A 20796-nucleotide genomic window follows, 5' to 3' on the forward strand; every position below is an offset into this window, starting at 1 on the left:
CCACCAATCATCGCCGAGCCTCTTATCTCACCAACCAATCACCGCCGAGCTTTTTTCCGCCTTAACCAATCACCGCAGAGCGCGGGAGGAGCTACACACGGAGGCGTAACCAATCAGCGCTCTCCGCCTCTTGGCGTTGCTATGGCGCCGCCATGACATTTACCGAGGCGGAAGTGGCGGCGGGGCGCGGTGACGTCACGCGTTTCCGGCGGAAGCAGGAAGTGGCGGCGCCGCCGGGATCCTAAAAATCCCCGAATTGGGCCCAAACCCGCCCGAGCTCGGCCCCGAACTGGGCCCGAACCGCGCCCGCGCCCCCGGAGCCGCCCATGAGCGGCGGGCGCTGGCGGCGGCACGCAGAGATGGTGCAGCCGGGGCCCGAGGCGGAGCCGGCGCTGGCGGAGGCGCTGCAGCGGCTGCGGGCGGAGAACCGCGAGCTGAGGAGTGAGAACGGGGAACCGGGGGGACTGGGAGGGACTGGGAGGGGATTGGGGGGGACTGGGGTGGAGTGGGATCAAACTGGGGGCACTGGGAATGAACTGGGGGGGACTGGGAGTGACTGGGGGGGACTGAGAGGGGATTTGGGGGACTGGATTTAAACTGGGAGGGACTGGGAGGGGATTGAGAGGGACTGGGATCAAACTGGGGGGGACTGGGAATGAACTGGGGGGGACTGGGAGGGGATTGAGAGGGGATTTGTGGGGACTGGATTTAAACTGGGGGGGATTGGGAATGAACTGGGAGGGACTGGGAGGGGATTGAGAGAGGGACTGGGAGCATTGGGTGGGACTGGGAGGGGATTGGGGGGAACTGGGATCAAACTGGGAGGGACTGGGAGGGGGTGGGGAGGGAACTGGGGGGAACTGGGAGGGACTGGGACCAAACTGGGCCCAGACTGGGGGAAATGGGAGAGACTGGAAAGGGATTGGGATGGACTGGGATCAAAGGGGGCAACTGTGGGGGACTGGGAGAGACTGGGATCAAACTGGGAAGGGCACTGGGGGGAACTGAGAGCAGCCTGAAACCAAACTGGGAGCACTGGGAGGGACTGGGAGGGGATTGAGGGGACTGGGAGGGACTGGGATCAAACTGGGAGGGTTTGGGATATACTGGGAATGGACTGGGATGGACTGTAAGGGACTGGGAATGGACTGGGAGGGACTGGGAATGGACTGGGAGGGACTGGCATCAAACTGGGAGGGACTGGGATCAAACTGGGAGGGTTTGGGATATACTGGGAATGGACTGGGATGGACTGTAAGGGACTGGGAATGGACTGGGAGGGACTGGGAATGGACTGGGAGGGACTGGCATCAAACTGGGAGGGACTGGGATCAAACTGGGATGGACTGGAATGGACTGGGATATACTGGGAATGGACTGGGGGGGAACTGAGAGCAGCCTGAAACCAAACTGGGAGCACTGGGAGGGGATTGTGGGGACTGGGAGGGACTGGGATCAAACTGGGAGGGCCTGGGGAGCACTGTGGTGTCCGTAGGAGCGTCCCGTGTCCCCATTGATGTCACCAATGTCACCTGATGCCTTCAGCGCTTCCAATGTCCTCCCAATGTCCCCAGTCCCAAATGTCCCCAATGTCCCCAATGTCCCCCAATGTCCCTGGTGTCTCCACCCCCACAATGTCCCCAAGGTCCCCGATGTTCTCTCCGTGTCCCCCATTTCCCTGACATCTCTGATGTCCCCGATGTCACCTCAGTGTCCCCACAGCGTCCCCATGCTTTCAATGTCACAATGTCCTCACAGTGCCCGCAGTCCCAATGTCCCCAATGTCCTTCCCGATGTCCCCGCTGTCCCTGCTGATGTCCTTGCTGCTGTCCCCAGGAGTGCTGCGTCCCCCATGTCCCCAATGCTGTCCCCAGGTTCCCTGTGTCACTGCACATTGTCCCCAGTGTCCCCAATGCTGTCCCCAGGTGCCCTGTGGCATTGCACACAGTCCCTGATGATGTCCCCAATGATGTCCCCAATGATGTCCCCAATATCCCTTTGGTGTCCCCAGGCGCCCTGTGTCACTGCATGCAGTCCCTGATGATGCCCCCAATGATGTCCCCAATGTCCCCAATGCTGTCCCCAGGTGCCCTGTGCCACTGCACGCAGTCCCTGATGATGTCCCCAATGTCCCCAATGTCCCCAATGCTGTCCCCATGTCCCCAGGTGCCCTGTGTCACTGCAATGTCCCCCATGTCCCCAGGTGCCCTGTGTCACTGCAATGTCCCCATGTTGTCCCCAGGTGCCCTGTGTCACTGCAATGTCCCCAATGCTGTCCCCATGTCCCCAGGTGCTCTGTGTCACTGCAATGTCCCCATGTCCCCAGGTGCCCTGTGTCACTGCAATGTCCCCAATGATGTCCCCAGGTGCCCTGTGTCACTGCATGCAGTCCCTGATGATGTCCCCAATGTCCCAATGTCCCCAATGCTGTCCCCAATGTCCCCAGGTGCCCTGTGTCACTGCATCCAGTCCCTGATGATGTCCCCATGTCCCCAATGTCCCCAATGTCCCTTTGGTGTCCCCAGGTGCCCTGTGTCACTGCAATGTCCCCAATGTCCCTTTGGTGTCCCCAGGTGCCCTGTGTCACTGCAATGTCCCCAATGTCCCCAGGTGCCCTGTGTCACTGCACGCAGTCCCTGATGATGTCCCCAATGTCCCCAATGCTGTCCCCAATGCTGTCCCCATGTTGTCCCCAGGTGCCCTGTGTCACTGCACGCAGTCCCTGATGATGTCCCCAATGTCCCCAATGCTGTCCCCAATGCTGTCCCCATGTTGTCCCCAGGTGCCCTGTGCCACTGCACGCAGTCCCTGCGGCAGCGCCTGGACGATCTATAACTGTCCCCAATGATGTCCCCAATGTCCCTTTGGTGTCCCCAGGTGCCCTGTGCCACTGCAATGTCCCCGATGATGTCCCCAATGTCCCTTTGGTGTCCCCAGGTGCCCTGTGTCACTGCAATGTCCCCAATGTCCCTTTGGTGTCCCCAGGTGCCCTGTGCCACTGCACGCAGTCCCTGCGGCAGCGCCTGGACGAGCTGCGCCGGCTGCAGCTGCAGCGCCGGGGGGAGCGGGAGCTGCTGCGGGGGCGCTGGGGACAGGCCCGGCAGCTGGTGCTGCACCTGCGGGGACAGCGCGGGGACAGTGGGGACAACGGCAGGGACACTGCTGGGGACAGCGGGGACACACCTGGGGACAGCAGGGACAGCTCCAGTGACACCAAGGACACCTCCGAGGACATCAGGGACGCCCCTGAGAACACCAAGGACACCCTTGGGGACATCAGCATCACCGCTGGGGACACCAAAACCAGCCCTGGGGACACCAAAACCAGCCCTGGGGACACCAAGAGCAGCCCTGGGGACACCAAAAAAGGCCCTGGGGACACCAAAACCAGCCCTGGGGACACCAAGAGCAGCCTTGAGGACATCAGGGACACCCATGAGGACACCAAGGACAGCCCTGGGGACATCAGGGACACCCTCAGGGACACCCTTGGGGACACTGGGGACAGCTGCAGGAGCGCCCCTGACACCAGCACCAAGGTAGGTGTGGCCCCCCCCCGGCTGTGTCCCCACTCCGTGTCCCCTCTGTCCCCCCTTGTGTCCCCACACCCCTCCCACTGCTCCCAGTTGTCCCCAGTGTGTCCCCCAATGTCCTCCCTGCTCCTCCCAGTGTCCCCTTCCTGGCCCCATTGTCCCCCAATGTCCCCAGTGTCCCCCTGGGGAACCCCCAATGTCCCCCTGATGTCCCCAATGTCCTCACAGCCCCCCCTCTCAGTGTCCCCCACCTTGGACAATGTCCCCACAGTCCCCCTGATGTCCCTCAATGTCCCCCTGGTGTCCCCCAACATCCTCCAGATCTCCTTTATGTCCCCCTTGATGTCCCCAGTGCCCCCCTGGGGAACCCCCAATGTCCCTCAATGTCCCCTTGATGTCCCCAGTGTCCCTCTGATGTCCCCCTTGATGTCCCCAGTGTCCCCCTGGGGAACCCCCAATGTCCCCCTGATGTCCCCAATGTCCCCACAGGCCCCCAAGGTGCCCCCCAACTCAGTGTCCCCCTCCTTTGAGGATGTCCCCAGTGTCCCCCTGATGTCCCCTTGATGTCTGCAATGTCCCCCTGATGTCCCCAGTGTCTCCCTGGTGTCCCCAGTGTCCCCCAATGTCCCCCTGATGTCCCCACAGCCCCCCCTGTAGGTGTCCCCCCCCCTTGGAGAACGTCCCCAATGTCCCATTGATGTCCCCCATTGTCCCCACAGCCCCCCCTCAGTGTCCCCCTGATGTCCCCACTGTCCCCACAGCCCCTGTCAGTGTCCCCTCCCCTGGACAATGTCCCCAGTGTCCCCCTGATGTCCCCACAGCCCCCCCTGTTGGTGTCCCCTCCCTTGGATGATGTCCCCAGTGTCCCCCTGATGTCCCCTTGATGTCTGCAATGTCCCCCTGATGTCCCCAGTGTCTCCCTGGTGTCCCCAGCGTCCCCCAATGTCCCCCTGATGTCCCCTGTAGGTGTCCCCCCCCCTTGGAGGACGTCCCCAATGTCCCATTGATGTCCCCACAGCCCCCCCTCAGTGTCCCCCTGATGTCCCCAATGTCCCCACAGCCCCTGTCGGTGTCCCCTCTCCTGGACAATGTCCCCAGTGTCCCCCTGATGTCCCCACTGTCCCCACAGCCCCTGTCGGTGTCCCCTCCCCTGGACAATGTCCCCGGTGTCCCCCTGATGTCCCCAATGTCCCCACAGCCCCTGTCGGTGTCCCCTGCCCTGGACAATGTCCCCAATGTCCCCACAGCCCCTGTCGGTGTCCCCTCCCCTGGACAATGTCCCCGGTGTCCCCCTGATGTCCCCACTGTCCCTACAGCCCCTATCGGTGTCCCCTTCCCTGGACGATGTCCCCGCTGTCCCCCTGATGTCCCCAATGTCCCCAATGTCCCCACAGCCCCTGTCGGTGTCCCCTCCCCTGGACGATGTCCCCAGTGTCCCCCTGATGTCCCCAATGTCCCCACTGTCCCCGCAGCCCCTGTCGGTGTCCCCTCCCCTGGACGATGTCCCCAGTGTCCCCCTGATGTCCCCACTGTCCCCACAGCCCCTGTCGGTGTCCCCTCCCCTGGACGATGTCCCCAGTGTCCCCCTGATGTCCCCACTGTCCCCACAGCCCCTGTCGGTGTCCCCTCCCCTGGACGATGTCCCCGCTGTCCCGGAGCCCCCCCAGGCCCCCCCTGGGGCCCCCCCGGAGCCCAGGTGAGCCCCCCTGTCCCCCCTGTCCCCTCTGTCCCCTCTGTCCCCCCGGGGACTCCCCGATGTCCCCAAGCCCCTCCTGACCCCCCTCGTGTCCCCCCAGCTCCGAGGAGCAGCTGAGGCAGCGCCTGGCAGAGGCTGAGGCTGAGTGAGTTGGGGACAATGGGGACACTTGGGGGCACTGGAGACACCAGGGACATTGGGGACATTGGGGACAATGGGGACACTTGGGGACACCAGGGACATTGGGGACATTGGGGACATTGGAAGCAATAGGGATATTGGGGACATGTGGAGACAGTGGGGTCATTGGGGGATTGGGGACATTGGGGACATTGGGGGATTGGGGACATTGGGGACATTGGGGATATTGGGGACATTGGGGACAATGGGTACAGCCTGGGGACATTGGGGGATTGGGGACAATGGGGGATTGGGGACATTGGGGACATTGGAAGCAATGGGGATATTGGGGACATGTGGAGACAGTGGGGACATTGGGGGATTGGGGACAATGGGGGATTGGGGATATTGGGGGCAATGGGTACAGCCTGGGGACATTGGGGGATTGGGGACATTGGGGACAATGGGGGATTGGGGACAATGGGGGATTGGGGACATTGGGGACAATGGGTACAGCCTGGGGACATTGGGGGATTGGGGACATTGGGGACAATGGGGGATTGGGGACAGTGAGGACAATGGGTACAGCCTGGGGACATTGGGGGATTGGGGACATTGGGGACATTGGGGGATTGGGGACAGTAGGAAAACATTGGGGACATTCGGGGTTTGGGGACATTGGGGACATTGGGGATATTGGGGGATTGGGGACAGTGAGGACAATGGGTACAGCCTGGGGACATTCGGGGATTGGGGACATTGGGGGACTGGGGACATTGGGGACATTGGGGGATTGGGGACAGTGAGGACAATGGGTACAGCCTGGGGACATTGGGGAGATTGGGGACAATGGGGTCAGTGGGGGGATTGGGGACATTGGGGACACCTGGGGACATTGGGGATGTTGGGGACAATGGGCTCAGCGGGGACGTTGGGGACATTGATGATACTGGGGGATTGGGGACGTTGAGGACATTGGGGTCAAAGGGGGAATGGGGACATTGGGGACGTTGGGGACATCAGGGACATTGGAGGAACACTGGGGCCATCGGGGGATTGGGATATTGGGGACACCTGGGGACACTTGAGGAGACACTGGGGACATTGGGGTTTGGGGACATTGGGGTCAGTGAGAGACTGGGGACACTGGGGATGTTGGAGGGAACTGGGGACATTGGGGACAATTGGGGACATTGGGGGACTGGGGACACTGGGGTCAGTGGAGGGAATGGGGACATTGGGGACATTGGGACATTGGGGATGTTGGGGACATTGGGGACACTGGGGTCAGTAGGGGGAATGGGGACACTGGGGACAATGGGACACTGGGGACATTGGGGGGATTGGGGACAGCGGGGACATGGGGACACCTGGAGACAGCAGGGACATTGGAGGATTGGGGACATTGGGGACACTGGGGACATTTGGGACGTTGAGGACACTGAGGTCATCAGGGATATTGGGGGGACATTGGGGGTTGGGATATTTGGGACACTGGGGACATTGGGGACACCTGTGGGCATTGGGGGTTTTGGGGACATTGGGGATGGTCTGGGGACACCTGGGGACAGACTGGTGGCCCTGCGCGCCCACGTGGGGGGGTTTGGTGACACCAAAGAGCCCTGGTGACACTGGTGACACCGGTGTCCCTGTCCCCAGGCTGGTGGCAGGGTTTGGTGACACCAAAGAGCCCTGGTGACATTGGTGACACTGGTGTCACTGTCCCCAGGCTGGTGGCCCTGCGGGTGGCATTGGGCAGGGTTTGGTGCCTTTGGTGACACCGGTGTCCCTGTCCCCAGGCTGGTGGCAGGGTTTGGTGGCACGGGTGTCCCCAGGTGACACTGGTGTCCCTGTCCCCAGGCTGGTGGCAGGGTTTGGTGCTATTGGTGACATTGGTGTCCCTGTCCCCAGGCTGGTGGCCCTGCGGGTGGTGTTGGGCAGGGTTTGGTGCCTTTGGTGACATTGGTGTCCCTGTCCCCAGGCTGGTGGCAGGGTTTGGTGGCCCTTGGTGACACGGGTGTCCCTGTCCCCAGGCTGGTGGCAGGGTTTGGTGCCATTGGTGACATTGATGTCCCTGTCCCCAGGCTGGTGGCAGGGTTTGGTGGCACTGGTGTCCCCAGGTGACACGGGTGTCCCTGTCCCCAGGCTGGTGGCAGGGTTTGGTGCCCTTGGTGACACGGGTGTCCCTGTCCCCAGGCTGGTGGCAGGGTTTGGTGGCACTGGTGTCCCCAGGAGACATTGGTGTCCCTGTCCCCAGGCTGGTGGCAGGGTTTGGTGGCACTGGTGTCCCCAGGTGACATTGATGTCCCTGTCCCCAGGCTGGTGGCCCTGCGGGTGGTGTTGGGCAGGGTTTGGTGGCACGGGTGTCCCCAGGTGACATTGGTGTCCCTGTCCCCAGGCTGGTGGCAGGGTTTGGGGCCCTTGGTGACACGGGTGTCCCTGTCCCCAGGCTGGTGGCCCTGCGGGTGGTGTTGGGCAGGGTTTGGTGGCACTGGTGTCCCCAGGTGACACCGGTGTGTCCCTGTCCCCAGGCTGGTGGCAGGGTTTGGTGCCATTGGTGACATTGGTGTCCCTGTCCCCAGGCTGGTGGCCCTGCGGGTGGCATTGGGCAGGGTTTGGTGGCACTGGTGTCCCCAGGTGACACGGGTGTCCCTGTCCCCAGGCTGGTGGCCCTGCGGGTGGTGTTGGGCAGGGTTTGGTGGCACGGGTGTCCCCAGGTGACATTGGTGTCCCTGTCCCCAGGCTGGTGGCAGGGTTTGGTGACATCAATGAGCCCTGGTGACACTGGTGTGTCCCTGTCCCCAGGCTGGTGGCAGGGTTTGGTGGCACTGGTGTCCCCAGGTGACACGGGTGTCCCTGTCCCCAGGCTGGTGGCAGGGTTTGGTGCCATTGGTGACATTGGTGTCCCTGTCCCCAGGCTGGTGGCAGGGTTTGGTGGCACTGGTGTCCCCAGGTGACACCGGTGTCCCTGTCCCCAGGCTGGTGGCAGGGTTTGGTGGCACTGGTGTCCCCAGGTGACCTTGGTGTCCCTGTCCCCAGGCTGGTGGCCCTGCGCTCCCGCGTGGCCGTGGCCGAGCTCCGCGCTCAGGACGTTTCCCGCGCGGCCGAGCTGCAGCTGCAGGGACTGCGCCGGCAGCTGGAGGTACCCAGGGGACATGGGGACACATGGGGACACATGGGGACATGGGGACAGCTGGGGACAGCTGGGGACATGGGGACACATGGGGACATGGGGACAGCTGGGGACACATGGGGACAGCTGGGGACATGGGGACACATGGGGACAGCTGGGGACATGGGGACACGTGGGGACAGCTGGGGACATGGGGACATGGGGACAGCTGGGGACATGGGGACACGTGGGGACAGCTGGGGACATGGGGACATGGGGACACATGGGGGGACATGGGGACACTGGGGACACATGGGGGGACATGGGGACATGGGGACACATGGGGACAGCTGGGGACATGGGGGGACATGGGGACACTGGGGACAGCTGGGGACATGGGGACAGCTGGGGACAGCTGGGGACAGCTGGGGACATGGGGACAGCTGGGGACATGGGGACACTGGGGACAGCTGGGGACACATGGGGACAGCTGGGGACACATGGGGAGAGCTGGGGACACGTGGGGACACATGGGGACACATGGGGACAGCTGGGGACACGTGGGGACACATGGGGACATGGGGACAGCTGGGGACAGCTGGGGACATGGGGACAGCTGGGGACATGGGGACAGCTGGGGATATGGGGACAGCTGGGGACAGCTGGGGACACATGGGGACACATGGGGACACATGGGGACACATGGGGACAGCTGGGGACATGGGGACATGGGGACATGGGGACACGGGGACATGGGGACACTGAGGGACACATGGGGACAGCTGGGGACATGGGGACAGCTGGGGACACATGGGGACAGCTGGGGACATGGGGACAGCTGGGGACACGTGGGGACATGGGGACAGCCCTGGGGACATGGGGACACTGGGGACAGCTGGAGGTACTGGGGGTACATGGGGACAGATGGGGACACTGAGGGACACATGGGGACATGGGGACAGCTGGAGGTACCAGGGACATGGGGACACCCGGGGGACATGGGGACACTGGGTACAGCTGGGGACAGGGGACACTGGGGGACACCTGGGGACACAGGTGAACAGCTGGGGACAGCCCTGGGGACACTGAGGGACAACTGGAGGGACAGGGGACATGGGGACACAGAGGAATATTGGGGACACTGAGGAACAGCTGGAGGTACCAGGGGCAGGGGACATGGGGACACATGGGGACACTGGGGACAGGGACATTGGGACAGGGGACACTGGGGATGATGGGGACACTGGGGACGGGGGACATGGGGACACTGGGGGACAGCCCTGGGGATAGGGGATAGCTAGGGACACACAGGGTCACAGTGTCCTTGTCCCCAGCAGGGTGACAGTGTCCCTGTCCCCAGGTGACACAGGGTGACAGTGTCCCCATCCCCGTCCCCAGCAGGGTGACAGTGTCCCTGTCCCCAGGTGGGTGGCACAGGGTGACAGTGTCCCTGTCCCCAGGTGGCACAGGGTGACAGTGTCCCCGTCCCTGTCCCCAGCAGGGTGACAGTGTCCCTGTCCCCAGGTGGGTGGCACAGGGTGACAGTGTCCGTGTCCCCGTCCCCAGCAGGGTGACAGTGTCCCTGTCCCCAGGTGGGTGGCACAGGGTGACAGTGTCCCCGTCCCTGTCCCCAGGTGGGTGGCACAGGGTGACAGTGTCCCTGTCCCCAGGTGGGTGACAGTGTCCCTGTCCCCAGGTGGGTGGCACAGGGTGACAGTGTCCCTGTCCCTGTCCCCAGCAGGGTGACAGTGTCCCTGTCCCCAGGTGGGTGGCACAGGGTGACAGTGTCCCCGTCCCTGTCCCCAGGTGGGTGGCACAGGGTGACAGTGTCCCTGTCCCTGTCCCCAGCAGGGTGACAGTGTCCCTGTCCCCAGCAGGGTGGCACAGGGTGACAGTGTCCCCGTCCCTGTCCCCAGGTGGGTGACAGTGTCCCCGTCCCCAGCAGGGTGACACAGGGGTGACAGTGTCCCTGTCCCTGTCCCCAGCAGGGTGGCACAGGGTGACAGTGTCCCTGTCCCCAGGTGGGTGGCACAGGGTGACAGTGTCCCCGTCCCCAGCAGGGTGACACAGGGTGACAGTGTCCCCGTCCCTGTCCCCAGCAGGACAAGGCCCAGGTCCAGGCCCAGGTGACGTCGCTGCTGGGGGAGCTCCGGGAGAGCCAAAATCGCCTGGAGAGGAGCCGGGCGGAGAGAGAGCACCTGGAGCGCAGGTGGGGACACCTGGGGGACATGGGGACAGCTGGGGACACCTGGGGGGGACATGGGGACACCTGGGGGACACCTGGGGACACCTGGGGACATGGGGACACCTGGGGGACACCTGGGGACACCTGGGGACATGGGGACACCTGGGGACATGGGGGGGACACCTTGGGGACACCTGGGGACACCTGGGGGTCAGGGACACCACTACAGAGCCGGGCGGAGAGAGAGCACCTGGAGCGCAGGTGGGGACACCTGGGGGGACATGGGGACACCTGGGGACATGGGGACAGCTGGGGACACCTGGGGGGACATGGGGACACCTGGGGACACCTGGGGGTCAGGGACACCACTGCAGAGCCGGGCGGAGAGAGAGCACCTGGAGCGCAGGAGGGGACACCTGGGGGGACATGGGGACACCTGGGGATCAGGGACATCTGGGGACATGGGGACACCTGGGGATTGGGGACTGTCCCCAAGGGGAGGGGACACTGCTGCAGAGCCGGGCGGAGAGAGAGCACCTGGAGCGCAGGTGGGGACATGGGGACAGCTGAGGACATGGGGACACCTTGGGGACACCTGGGGGGACATGGGGACACCTGGGGACATCGGGACACCTGGGAATGGGGGGGGACAGCTGGGGACACCCAGGGAGACGGCTGGGGGGACACCTGGAGCACAGGTGGGGACACTGGGGAACATGGGGGGACACCTGGGGACACCTGGGAGGATATGAGGGGACATGGGGACACCTGGTGGGACACAAGGACACCCAGGGAGACACCTGGGGACACCTGGAGTGCAGGTGGGGGGACATGGGGACACCTGGGGGTGACACAGGAATGCTTGGGGACACCTGGGGGGACAGGGAGACACCTGGGGACACCTGGAGGAGTATGGGGGGACATGGGGACACCTGGAGCACAGGTGGGGACATCTGAAGGGGACATGGGGACATCTGAAGGGGACACCTGGAGGGCTATGGAGGGACACGGGGACACCTGGGGGGACACGGGGGGGGCTCAGGGACTGTCCCCAAGGGAGGGGACAGCGCCGGGGGCAGCAGGAGCAGCCCGAGCTGTCACAGGTAGGAGTGGCACCTGCGCAGGGGACATCGGTGACACCGGGACGTCACAGGGCTCGAGGGACGCTGAGCAGTGCCACCTGCTCAGGGAGGTGACACTGGGTGACACTGAGTGACACAGGGTGACAGTGGGTGACACTGAGTGACACTGAGTGACACACAGGGCCCAAGGGACGCTGAGCGGTGCCACCAGCTCAGGGAGGTGACACTGGGTGACACAGGGTGACACTGGGTGACACTGAGTGACACTGAGTGACACACAGGGCCCGCGGGGATGGCGGTGGTGCCACCAGTTTGAGGAGGTGACAGTGGGGGTGGCACTGAGTGACAGTGGGGTGGCACAGAGTGACAATGGGTGACACAGGGTGACACTGGGGTGTCCCTGCAGGGCCCGCGGTGACGCCGAGCGCTGCCAGCAGCTGGAGGAGGTGGCACAGGGTGACAGTGGGTGACAGTGGGTGACAGCGGTGTCCCTTGGGTGTCCCCGCAGGGCCCGCGGTGACGCCGAGCGCTGCCAGCAGCTGGAGGAGGTGGCACAGGGTGACACAGGGTGACAGTGGGTGACACAGGGTGACAGTGGGTGACACAGGGTGACAATGGGTGACAGTGGTGTCCCCGCAGGGCCCGCGGTGACGCCGAGCGCTGCCAGCAGCTGGAGGAGGTGGCCCAGGGTGGCACAGGGTGACAATGGGTGACAATGGGTGACAGTGGGTGACAGTGGTGTCCCTTGGGTGTCCCCGCAGGGCCCGCGGTGACGCCGAGCGCTGCCAGCAGCTGGAGGAGGTGGCACAGGGTGACAATGGGTGACAATGGGTGACAGTGGGTGACAGTGGTGTCCCCGCAGGGCCCGCGGTGACGCCGAGTGCTGCCAGCAGCTGGAGGAGGTGGCCCAGGGTGACACTGGGTGACAATGGGTGACACAGGGTGACAGTGGTGTCCCTTGGGTGTCCCCGCAGGGCCCGCGGTGACGCCGAGTGCTGCCAGCAGCTGGAGGAGGTGGCCCAGGGTGACACTGGGTGACAATGGGTGACACAGGGTGACAGTGGTGTCCCCGCAGGGCCCGCGGTGACGCCGAGCGCTGCCAGCAGCTGGAGGAGGTGGCACAGGGTGACAGTGGGTGACAGTGGGTGACAATGGGGTGTCCCCGCAGGGCCCGCGGTGACGCCGAGCGCTGCCAGCAGCTGGAGGAGGTGGCCCAGGGCCATCGGGTGCAGCTGGACCAGCTCCGGCTCCAGGTGACCAACCTGGAAACCGCCCTGAGGGTGGAGCGGCGCGGGGCCACCGAGGAGAAGTGAGTGACAGTGGGGACACTGGGGACAATGGGGACAGTGGGACAATGGGGGGAGTGAGTGACAATGGGGACATTGGGGACAATGGGGACATGGGGGGGAGTGAATGACAACAATGGGGACAATGGGGGACAATGGGGACAATGGGGACACTGGGGACAATGGGGGGGAGTGAGTGACAGTGGGGACACTGGGGACATGGGGGGGAGTGAATGACAACAATGGGGACAATGGGGGACAATGGGGACAGTGGGGACACTGGGGACAATGGGGGGGAGTGAGTGACAATGGGGACATTGGGGACAATGGGGACATGGGGGGGAGTGAGTGACAATGGGGACATGGGGACAGTGGGGACATGGGGGGGAGTGAGTGACAATGGGGACACTGGGGGGAGTGAGTGACAGTGGGGACACTGGGGACAATGGGGGCATGGGGGGAGTGAGTGACAACAATGGGGACATGGGGACATTGGGGACATTGGGGGGAGTGAGTGACAGTGGGGCCACCAAGGAGAAGTGAGTGACAGTGGGGACACTGGGGACAATGGGGACATGGGGGGGAGTGAGTGACAACAATGGGGACAATGGGGACAGTGGGGACACTGGGGGAGTGAGTGACAACAACAGGGACATGGGGACAATGGGGACATGGGGAGGGAGTGACAACAATGGGGACATGGGGACATGGGGCCACCGAGGAGAAGTGAGTGACAGTGGGGACACTGGGGACAATGAGGGGAATGAGTGACAGTGGGGACAATGGGGACACTGGGGGAGTGAGTGACAATGGGGACATTGGGGACAATGGGGACAATGGGGACACCGGGGGGAGTGAGTGACAACAGGGACATGGGGACAATGAGGGGAATGAGTGACAGTGGGGACATTGGGGACACCGGGGGGAGTGAGTGACAATGATGGGGACAGTGGGGACAATGAGGGGAATGAGTGACAGTGGGGACACTGGGAACACCAGGGGAGTGAGTGACAACATTGAGGACATGGGGAGGAGTGACAATGGGGACAACAGAGACAATGGGGACAACAGAGACAGTGACAGTGGGGACATTGGGGACACCAGGGGAGTGAGTGACAACAATGGGGACATGGGGACAATGAGGGGAATGAGTGACAATGGGGACATTGGGGACACCAGGGGAGTGAGTGACATCATTGAGGACATGGGGAGGAGTGACAATGGGGACAACAGAGACATTGGGGAGCAGTGAGTGACAACGCTGCGGACACTGGGGACACTGGGAGGTGCCAGTGACAGCATTGGGGACACTGGGGACACTGAGGGGAGTGAGTGACAATGGGGACCTTGGGGACACTGAGAGGAGTGAGTGACAACGGGGACCTTGGGGACACTGGGGACATTGGGGACATTGGGGAGGACTGAGTGATAACATTGGGGACATCGGGGACACTGGGGACTTTGGGGACACTGGGGACACTGGGGAGGAGTGAGCGCTAACAGGGACATGGGCGGAGGGTGGCACCTGGGGACACCCATTGGTGTCCCAGTGTCCCCTGACTGTCCCCAGTGTCCCCGTGGGAGCTGGTGGCACTCAGGGCCATCTGTCCCTGGGAGGGGAGGCAGTGGCACTCGCAGTGTCCCCAAGGCAGAAGCCACCTGTCCCTGATGACGTCCCCAGTGTCCCCAGTCAATGTCTGCAGTGTCCCCAATGCCCCCCCAATGTCCCCAATGCCCCCCCAATGTCCCCAATGCCCCCTCAATGTCCCCAATGCCCCTTCAATTGTCCCCAGTGTCCCCTGTCCCCAGGAGGAAGCTGGTGCAGCTGCAGGCCGCCTGTCCCCATTCAATGTCCCCGATGTCCCCATTGTCCCCACTGTCCTCAGTGTCCCCTCAATGTCCCCAATGTCCCCTGTGTCCCCAGTGTCCCCAGTGTCTCCTGTCCCCAGGAGGAAGCTGGTGCAGCTGCAGGCCACATGTCCCCATTCAATGTCCCCAGTGTCCCCAGTGTCCCCAATGTCCCCAGTGTCCCCGATATCCCAAATGTCCCTGATGTCCATGATGTCCGTGATGTCCCTAATGTCTCCGGTGTCCCCAGTGTCCCTGATATCCCAAATGTCCCTGATGTCCCCGATGTCCCCATTGTCCCCATTGTCCCCAATGTTCCCAGTGTCCCCAGTGTCCCCAATGTCCCCAATGTCCCCACTGTCCTCAGTGTCCCCAGTCACTGTCCCAATGTCCCCAGTGTCCCCAGTGTACTCAGTGTCCCCAATCACTGTCCCTGATGTCCCCATCGTCCCCAATGTCCCCAGTGTCTGCAATGTCCCCAATGTCCCCTCAGTGTCCCCAGTGTCCCCTCAATGTCCCCTATATTCCCAGTGTCCCCAGTCACTGTCCCAATGTCCCCAGTGTCCCCAATGTCCCCAATGTCCCCAATGTCCCCCTGTCCCTTTCAGGAGGAAGCTGGTGCAGCTGCAGGCCGCCTGTTCTCAGTGTCCCCTCAATGTCCCCAATGTCCCCAATGTCCCCTCAATGTCCCCTCAATGTCCCCAGTGTCCCCAGTGTCCCCTGTCCCCCCAGGAGGAAGCTGGTGCAGCTGCAGGCCGCCTGTCCCCATTCAATGTCCCCGATGTCCCCATTGTCCCCAATGTCCCCAGTCACTGTCCCTGATGTCCCCATCGTCCCCAATGTCCCCAGTGTCCCCATTGTCCCCAGTGTCCCCGATATCCCAGATGTCCCTGATGTCCTTGATGTCCATGATGTCCCCAATGTCCCCAGTGTCCCCGATGTCCCCACTGTCCTCAGTGTCCCCAGTCACTGTCCCAATGTCCCCAATGTCCCCAATCCCTGTCCCTTTCAGGAGGAAGCTGGTGCAGCTGAGGCCGCCTGTCCCCAGTGTCCCCTCAATGTCCCCAATGTCCCCATTGTCCCCGATATCCCAAATGTCCATGATGTCCCCAGTGTCCCCAATGTCCCCAGTGATGTCCCCAATGTCCCCAATGTCCCCTGTCCCCCCAGGAGGAAGCTGGTGCAGCTGCAGGCCGCCTGTCCCCATTCAATGTCCCCGATGTCCCCATTGTCCCCAATGTCCCCAGTCACTGTCCCTGATGTCCCCATCGTCCCCAATGTCCCCAGTGTCCCCATTGTCCCCAGTGTCCCCAATGTCCCCAGTGTCCCCGATATCCCAAATGTCCCTCATGTCCCTGATGTCCCTGATGTCCATGATGTCCCCAATGTCCCCAATGTCCCCAGTGTCCCCAATGTCCCCAATGTCCCCTGTCCCCCCAATGTCCCCAATGTCCCCAATGTCCCCTGTCCCCCCAGGAGGAAGCTGGTGCAGCTGCAGGCCGCCTACCATCACCTGTTCCAGGAGTACGACGCCCACATCAAGGCCAGCCTGGAGGGGGACAAACGGAGCCAGGTGAGGGACAGGGACACCTGGGGACACCTGGGGACACACCTGGGACACACCCTGGGGACACACCCTGGGGACACACCTGAGACACACCTGGGGACACACCTGGGGACACCTGGGGACACACCTGAGACACACCTGGGGACACACCTGGGACACCTGGGGACACCTGGGGACTCCTGGGGATACCTGGGACACACCCTGGGGACACCTGGGACACCTGGGGACACCTGGGGACACACCTGAGACACACCTGGGGACACCTGGGGACACCTGGGGACACACCTGGGACACACCTGGGACACACCTGGGGACACCTGGGGACACAGCTGGGGACAGCTGGGACACACCTGGGACACACCTGGGGACACATCTGGGACACCTGGGACACACCTGGGGACACTTGGGGACACCTGGGACACACCTGGGACACACCTGGACACACCTGGGGACACCTGGGACACACCTGGGGACACCTGGGACACACCTGGGGACACCTGGGGACACCTGGGACACCTGGGGACACACCTGGGGACACACCTGGGACACCTGGGACACACCTGGGGACACAGCTGGGACACACCTGGACACCCTGGAGCTGTTCCTTGTCCCCGTTCCGTTCCCTCCTGGGGACACCTGGAATGTCCCTGGGGTGGCTCAGGTGAGTCCCCAGGTGGCAGTGCCACCCCCCAGGTGACACAGGTGTCCCCCCGGTGTCACTGTGGTGCCCCAGTGACACAGGAGCGTGCAGATGAGGGGCTGGGGGTGACACAGGTGATCCCCAGGTGACCCCCAGGTGACACAGGTGATGTCACAGGTGACACAGGTGACCCCCAGATGACACAGATGATGTCACAGGTGTCCCCCCAGGTGACACAGGAGCGTGCAGGTGGGGGCTGGGGGTGACACGGGTGACCCTCAGGTGACCCCCAGGTGACACAGATGATGTCACAGGTGTCACAGGTGACCCCCAGGTGACACAGGAGCGTGCAGGTGGGGGCAGGGGGTGACAGGGGTGACCCCCAGGTGACACCCAGGTGTCATTGTCACTCCAGAGTGACACAGGAGCAGCTCCAGGTGGCCAAAGGCCACACTGGGGGTGCAGTGGGGGGGATTGGGGGTGACACAGGTGAGCCCCAGGTGTCCCCCAGGTGTCTCTCAGGTGTCACAGGTGCTGTCACAGGTGTCCCTCAGGTATCACAGTGTCCCTGTCCCCCTGCCCAGGTGACACAGGTGCTGTCACAGGTGTCACAGGTGTCAGAGGTGATGTCACAGCTGTCACAGCTGTCACAGGTGCACTCTCAAGTGTCCCAGGTGTCCCCCAGGTGTCTCAGTGTCCCCGCCCCCCCCAGGTGACGCTAGGAGCAGCTCTGTGTGGCTGAAGCCGTGCTGGGAGTGCAGTGGATGGGAACTGGGGGGTGACACAGGTGTCTCAGATGTCACAGGTGTCACAAGGTGCTATCACAGGTGTCGCCCAGGTGTCCCCAGGTGTCTCAGATGTCACAGGTACTGTCACAGGTGTCCCTCAGGTGTCACAGGTGCTCTCTCAGGTGTCACAGGTGTCACAGGTGTCACAGGTGCTGTCATGGGTGTCCCCCAGCTGTCACAGCTGTCACAGGTGTGACACAGGTGTCCCCCAGGTGTCCCCCAGGTGTCTCTCAGGTTGTCACAGGTGTCACAGGTGCTGTCACAGGTGTCACAGGTGTCACAGTGTCCCTGTCCCCCTGCCCAGGTGACACAGGTGCTGTCACAGGTGGTGTCACAGGTGTCCCCCAGGTGTCCCCAGGTGTCTCAGTGTCCCCCAGGTGACACGGGTTGTCCCTCAGGTGTCACGGTGTCCCTGTCCCTCCCCCAGGTGACACAGATGCTGTCACAGGTGTCACAGGTGTCCCCCAGGTGTCCCCAGATGTCACAGGTGTCTCAGTGTCCCCGCACCCCCTGCCCAGGTGACACAGGTGCTGTCACAGCTCTCTCAGTGTCCCCCAGCTGTCCCAGGTGTCCCCAGCTGTCACAGGTGCTCTCTCAGGTGTCCCCAGGTGTCTCAGTGTCCCTGTCCCTGTGCAGGTGACACAGGTGCTGTCACAGGTGTCCCCCAGGTGTCCCCCCAGGTGTCCCCAGCTCTCTCAGTGTCCCTGTCCCCGTGCAGGTGACACAGGAGCAGCTCCGCGCCGCCGAGGCTGTGCTGGGGGTGCAGTGGATGGGACTGGGGGTGGTGACACAGGTGTCTCAGATGTCACAGGTGTCCCCAGGTGTTTCAGATGTCTCAGTGTCCCCCAGGTGTCCCAGGTGTCCCAGGTGTCCCCCAGCTGTCACAGGTGTCCCAGGTGTCTCAGTGTCCCCAGCTCTCTCAGTGTCCCCAGGTGTCCCCCAGGTGTCTTAGTGTCCCCCAGGTGTCCCCAGGTGTCCCCAGCTCTCTCAGTGTACCCGTCCCCCGTGCAGGTGACACAGGAGCAGCTCCGTGCAGCCGAGGCCGCGCTGGGGGTGCAGTGGATGGGATTGGGGAGGTGACACAGGTGACACAGATGCTGTCCCAGCTGTCACAGGTGTCTCAGTGTCCCCTCCCTGCCCAGGTGACACAGGAGCAGCTCCGCGCTAGCCTCGAGGCCGCGCTGTGCGCTCAAGCAGGAGCTCATCGACCCGCCTCAAGGACTGAGGGCTCTAATGCGGCAGCTAGGGCGGCGCTGGAAACCATCCCGGTGCTGCAGGCACAGGTGGGGACCCCGAAATTGGGGCAGGGGGGACCCTGGGGGGGCTGGGGGGTCCCTGGAGACCATCCCGGTGCTGCAGGCACAGGTGGGGCTGGGGGGGGTCCCTGGAAACCATCCCGGTGCTGCAGGCACAGGTGGGGGCTGGTGGGACCCCCGAAACTGGGGCAGGGTCCCTGGGGGGGCTGGGGGGTCCTGAGAGCCCCGAAATTGGGGCAGGGTCCCCAGGTGGGACTGGGGAACCTGGGACCCCCGAAATTGGGGCTGGGGCCCCAGGTGGGGCTGGGGGAACCTGGGACCCCCAAAATTGGGGCAGGGTCCCCAGGGAGGGCTGGGGGGGCCTTGGGACCCCCAAAATTGGGGCAGGGGTCCCCGGGGGGGCTGGGGGGGGGTCCTGAGAGCCCCGAAATTGGGGCAGGGTCCCTCAGGTGGGGCTTGGGGGGACCCTGGAGACCATCCCTGGTATGCTGCAGGCACAGGTGGGGACCCCTGAAATTGAGGGCAGGGTCCCTGGGGGGGCTGGGGGGGCCTGGGACCCCCAAGAATTGGGGCAGGGTCCCTGGGGGGGCTGGGGGAACCTGGGACCCCCGAAACTGGGGCAGGGTCCCTGGGGGGCGGCTGGGGGAACCTGGAGACCATCCCGGTGCTGCAGGCACAGGTGGGGACCCCCGAAATTGGGGCAGGGTCCCCAGGGGGGGCTGGGGGGGGGTCCTGGGACCCCCAAAATTGGAGGCAGGGTCCCCGGGGGGACTGGGGGAACCTGGGACCCCCAAAATGTGGGGCAGGGTCCCCATGTGGGGCTGGGTTGGGGTCCCTGGGGGGCTCCTGAGACCCCCAAACCCAGGGCAGGGTCCCCAGGTGGGTGTGGGGAGGATCAGGGGGGATTTTGGGGGTTCCTTTGATGGATTTTGGGGTTCCCTGGATGGATTTTGGGGTTCCCTGGATGTATTTTGGGGTTTCCCTGGGTGGATTTTGGGGTTCCCTGGATGGATTTTTGGGGTGGAATTGGGGGTTCCCTGTATGGATTTTGGGGTTCCCTGGTTTGGTTTGGGGTTCCCTGGATGGATTTTGGGGTTCTCTGGGTGGATTTTGGGGTTCCCTGGATGGATTTTTGGGGTTCCCTGGTTGCATTTTGGGGGTTCCCTGGATGGATTTTGGGGTTCCCTGGGTGGATTTTGGCGTTCCCTGGATGATTTTGGGGTTCCCTGGATGGATTTTGGGGTTCCCGACCCCCCAACATCCCCAGGCCGACATTTACTGGGTGGATTTTGAGGTGGTAGCGCGCGGCACTGGGGGAGGTTTGGGTGGATTTTGGGGTTCCCTGGGTGGATTTCGGGGTTCTCGTGGTTGGGTTTGGGGTTCCCTGGATGGATTTTTGGGGTGGAATTGGGGGTTCCCTGGTGGATTTTTGGGGTTCCTTTCATGGAGTTTTAGGGTTCCCTGGTTGGGTTTGGGGTTCCCTAAATGGATTTTGGAGCTCCCTGGGTGGATTTTGGGGTTCCCTGGATGGATTTTGGGGTTCCCTGGATGATTTTGGGGTTCCTGACCCCCCAACATCCCCAGGCCGACATTTACAGTGCTGATTTCGAGGCGGATGCGCGCTGGCACTGGAGAGGATTTGGGGTGGATTTTGGGGTTCCTTTGATGGATTTTGGGGTTCCA

General features: G+C 63.3%; 1 protein-coding gene across 1 annotated transcript in view; it reads left to right on the forward strand.

Annotated features, from left to right (window-relative positions):
* Positions 1–69: 69 nt before the first annotated feature.
* Positions 70–20796, forward strand: part of IKBKG (inhibitor of nuclear factor kappa B kinase regulatory subunit gamma) — a 25184-nt gene continuing 4457 nt past the window's right edge. Inside the window, 12 exon segments of the mRNA XM_074531040.1 lie at positions 70–441; positions 2986–3539; positions 5144–5229; positions 5330–5374; positions 8389–8491; positions 10561–10670; positions 12135–12174; positions 12925–13037; positions 16339–16435; positions 18869–18907; positions 19043–19072; positions 19105–19140. Coding sequence (XP_074387141.1) covers positions 327–441; positions 2986–3539; positions 5144–5229; positions 5330–5374; positions 8389–8491; positions 10561–10670; positions 12135–12174; positions 12925–13037; positions 16339–16435; positions 18869–18907; positions 19043–19072; positions 19105–19140 — 1368 coding nt within the window. The 5' untranslated portion in view covers positions 70–326.

This window comes from Zonotrichia albicollis, chromosome 34 (genome assembly GCF_047830755.1).
Source record: "Zonotrichia albicollis isolate bZonAlb1 chromosome 34, bZonAlb1.hap1, whole genome shotgun sequence".
Lineage (NCBI taxonomy): Eukaryota > Metazoa > Chordata > Aves > Passeriformes > Passerellidae > Zonotrichia > Zonotrichia albicollis.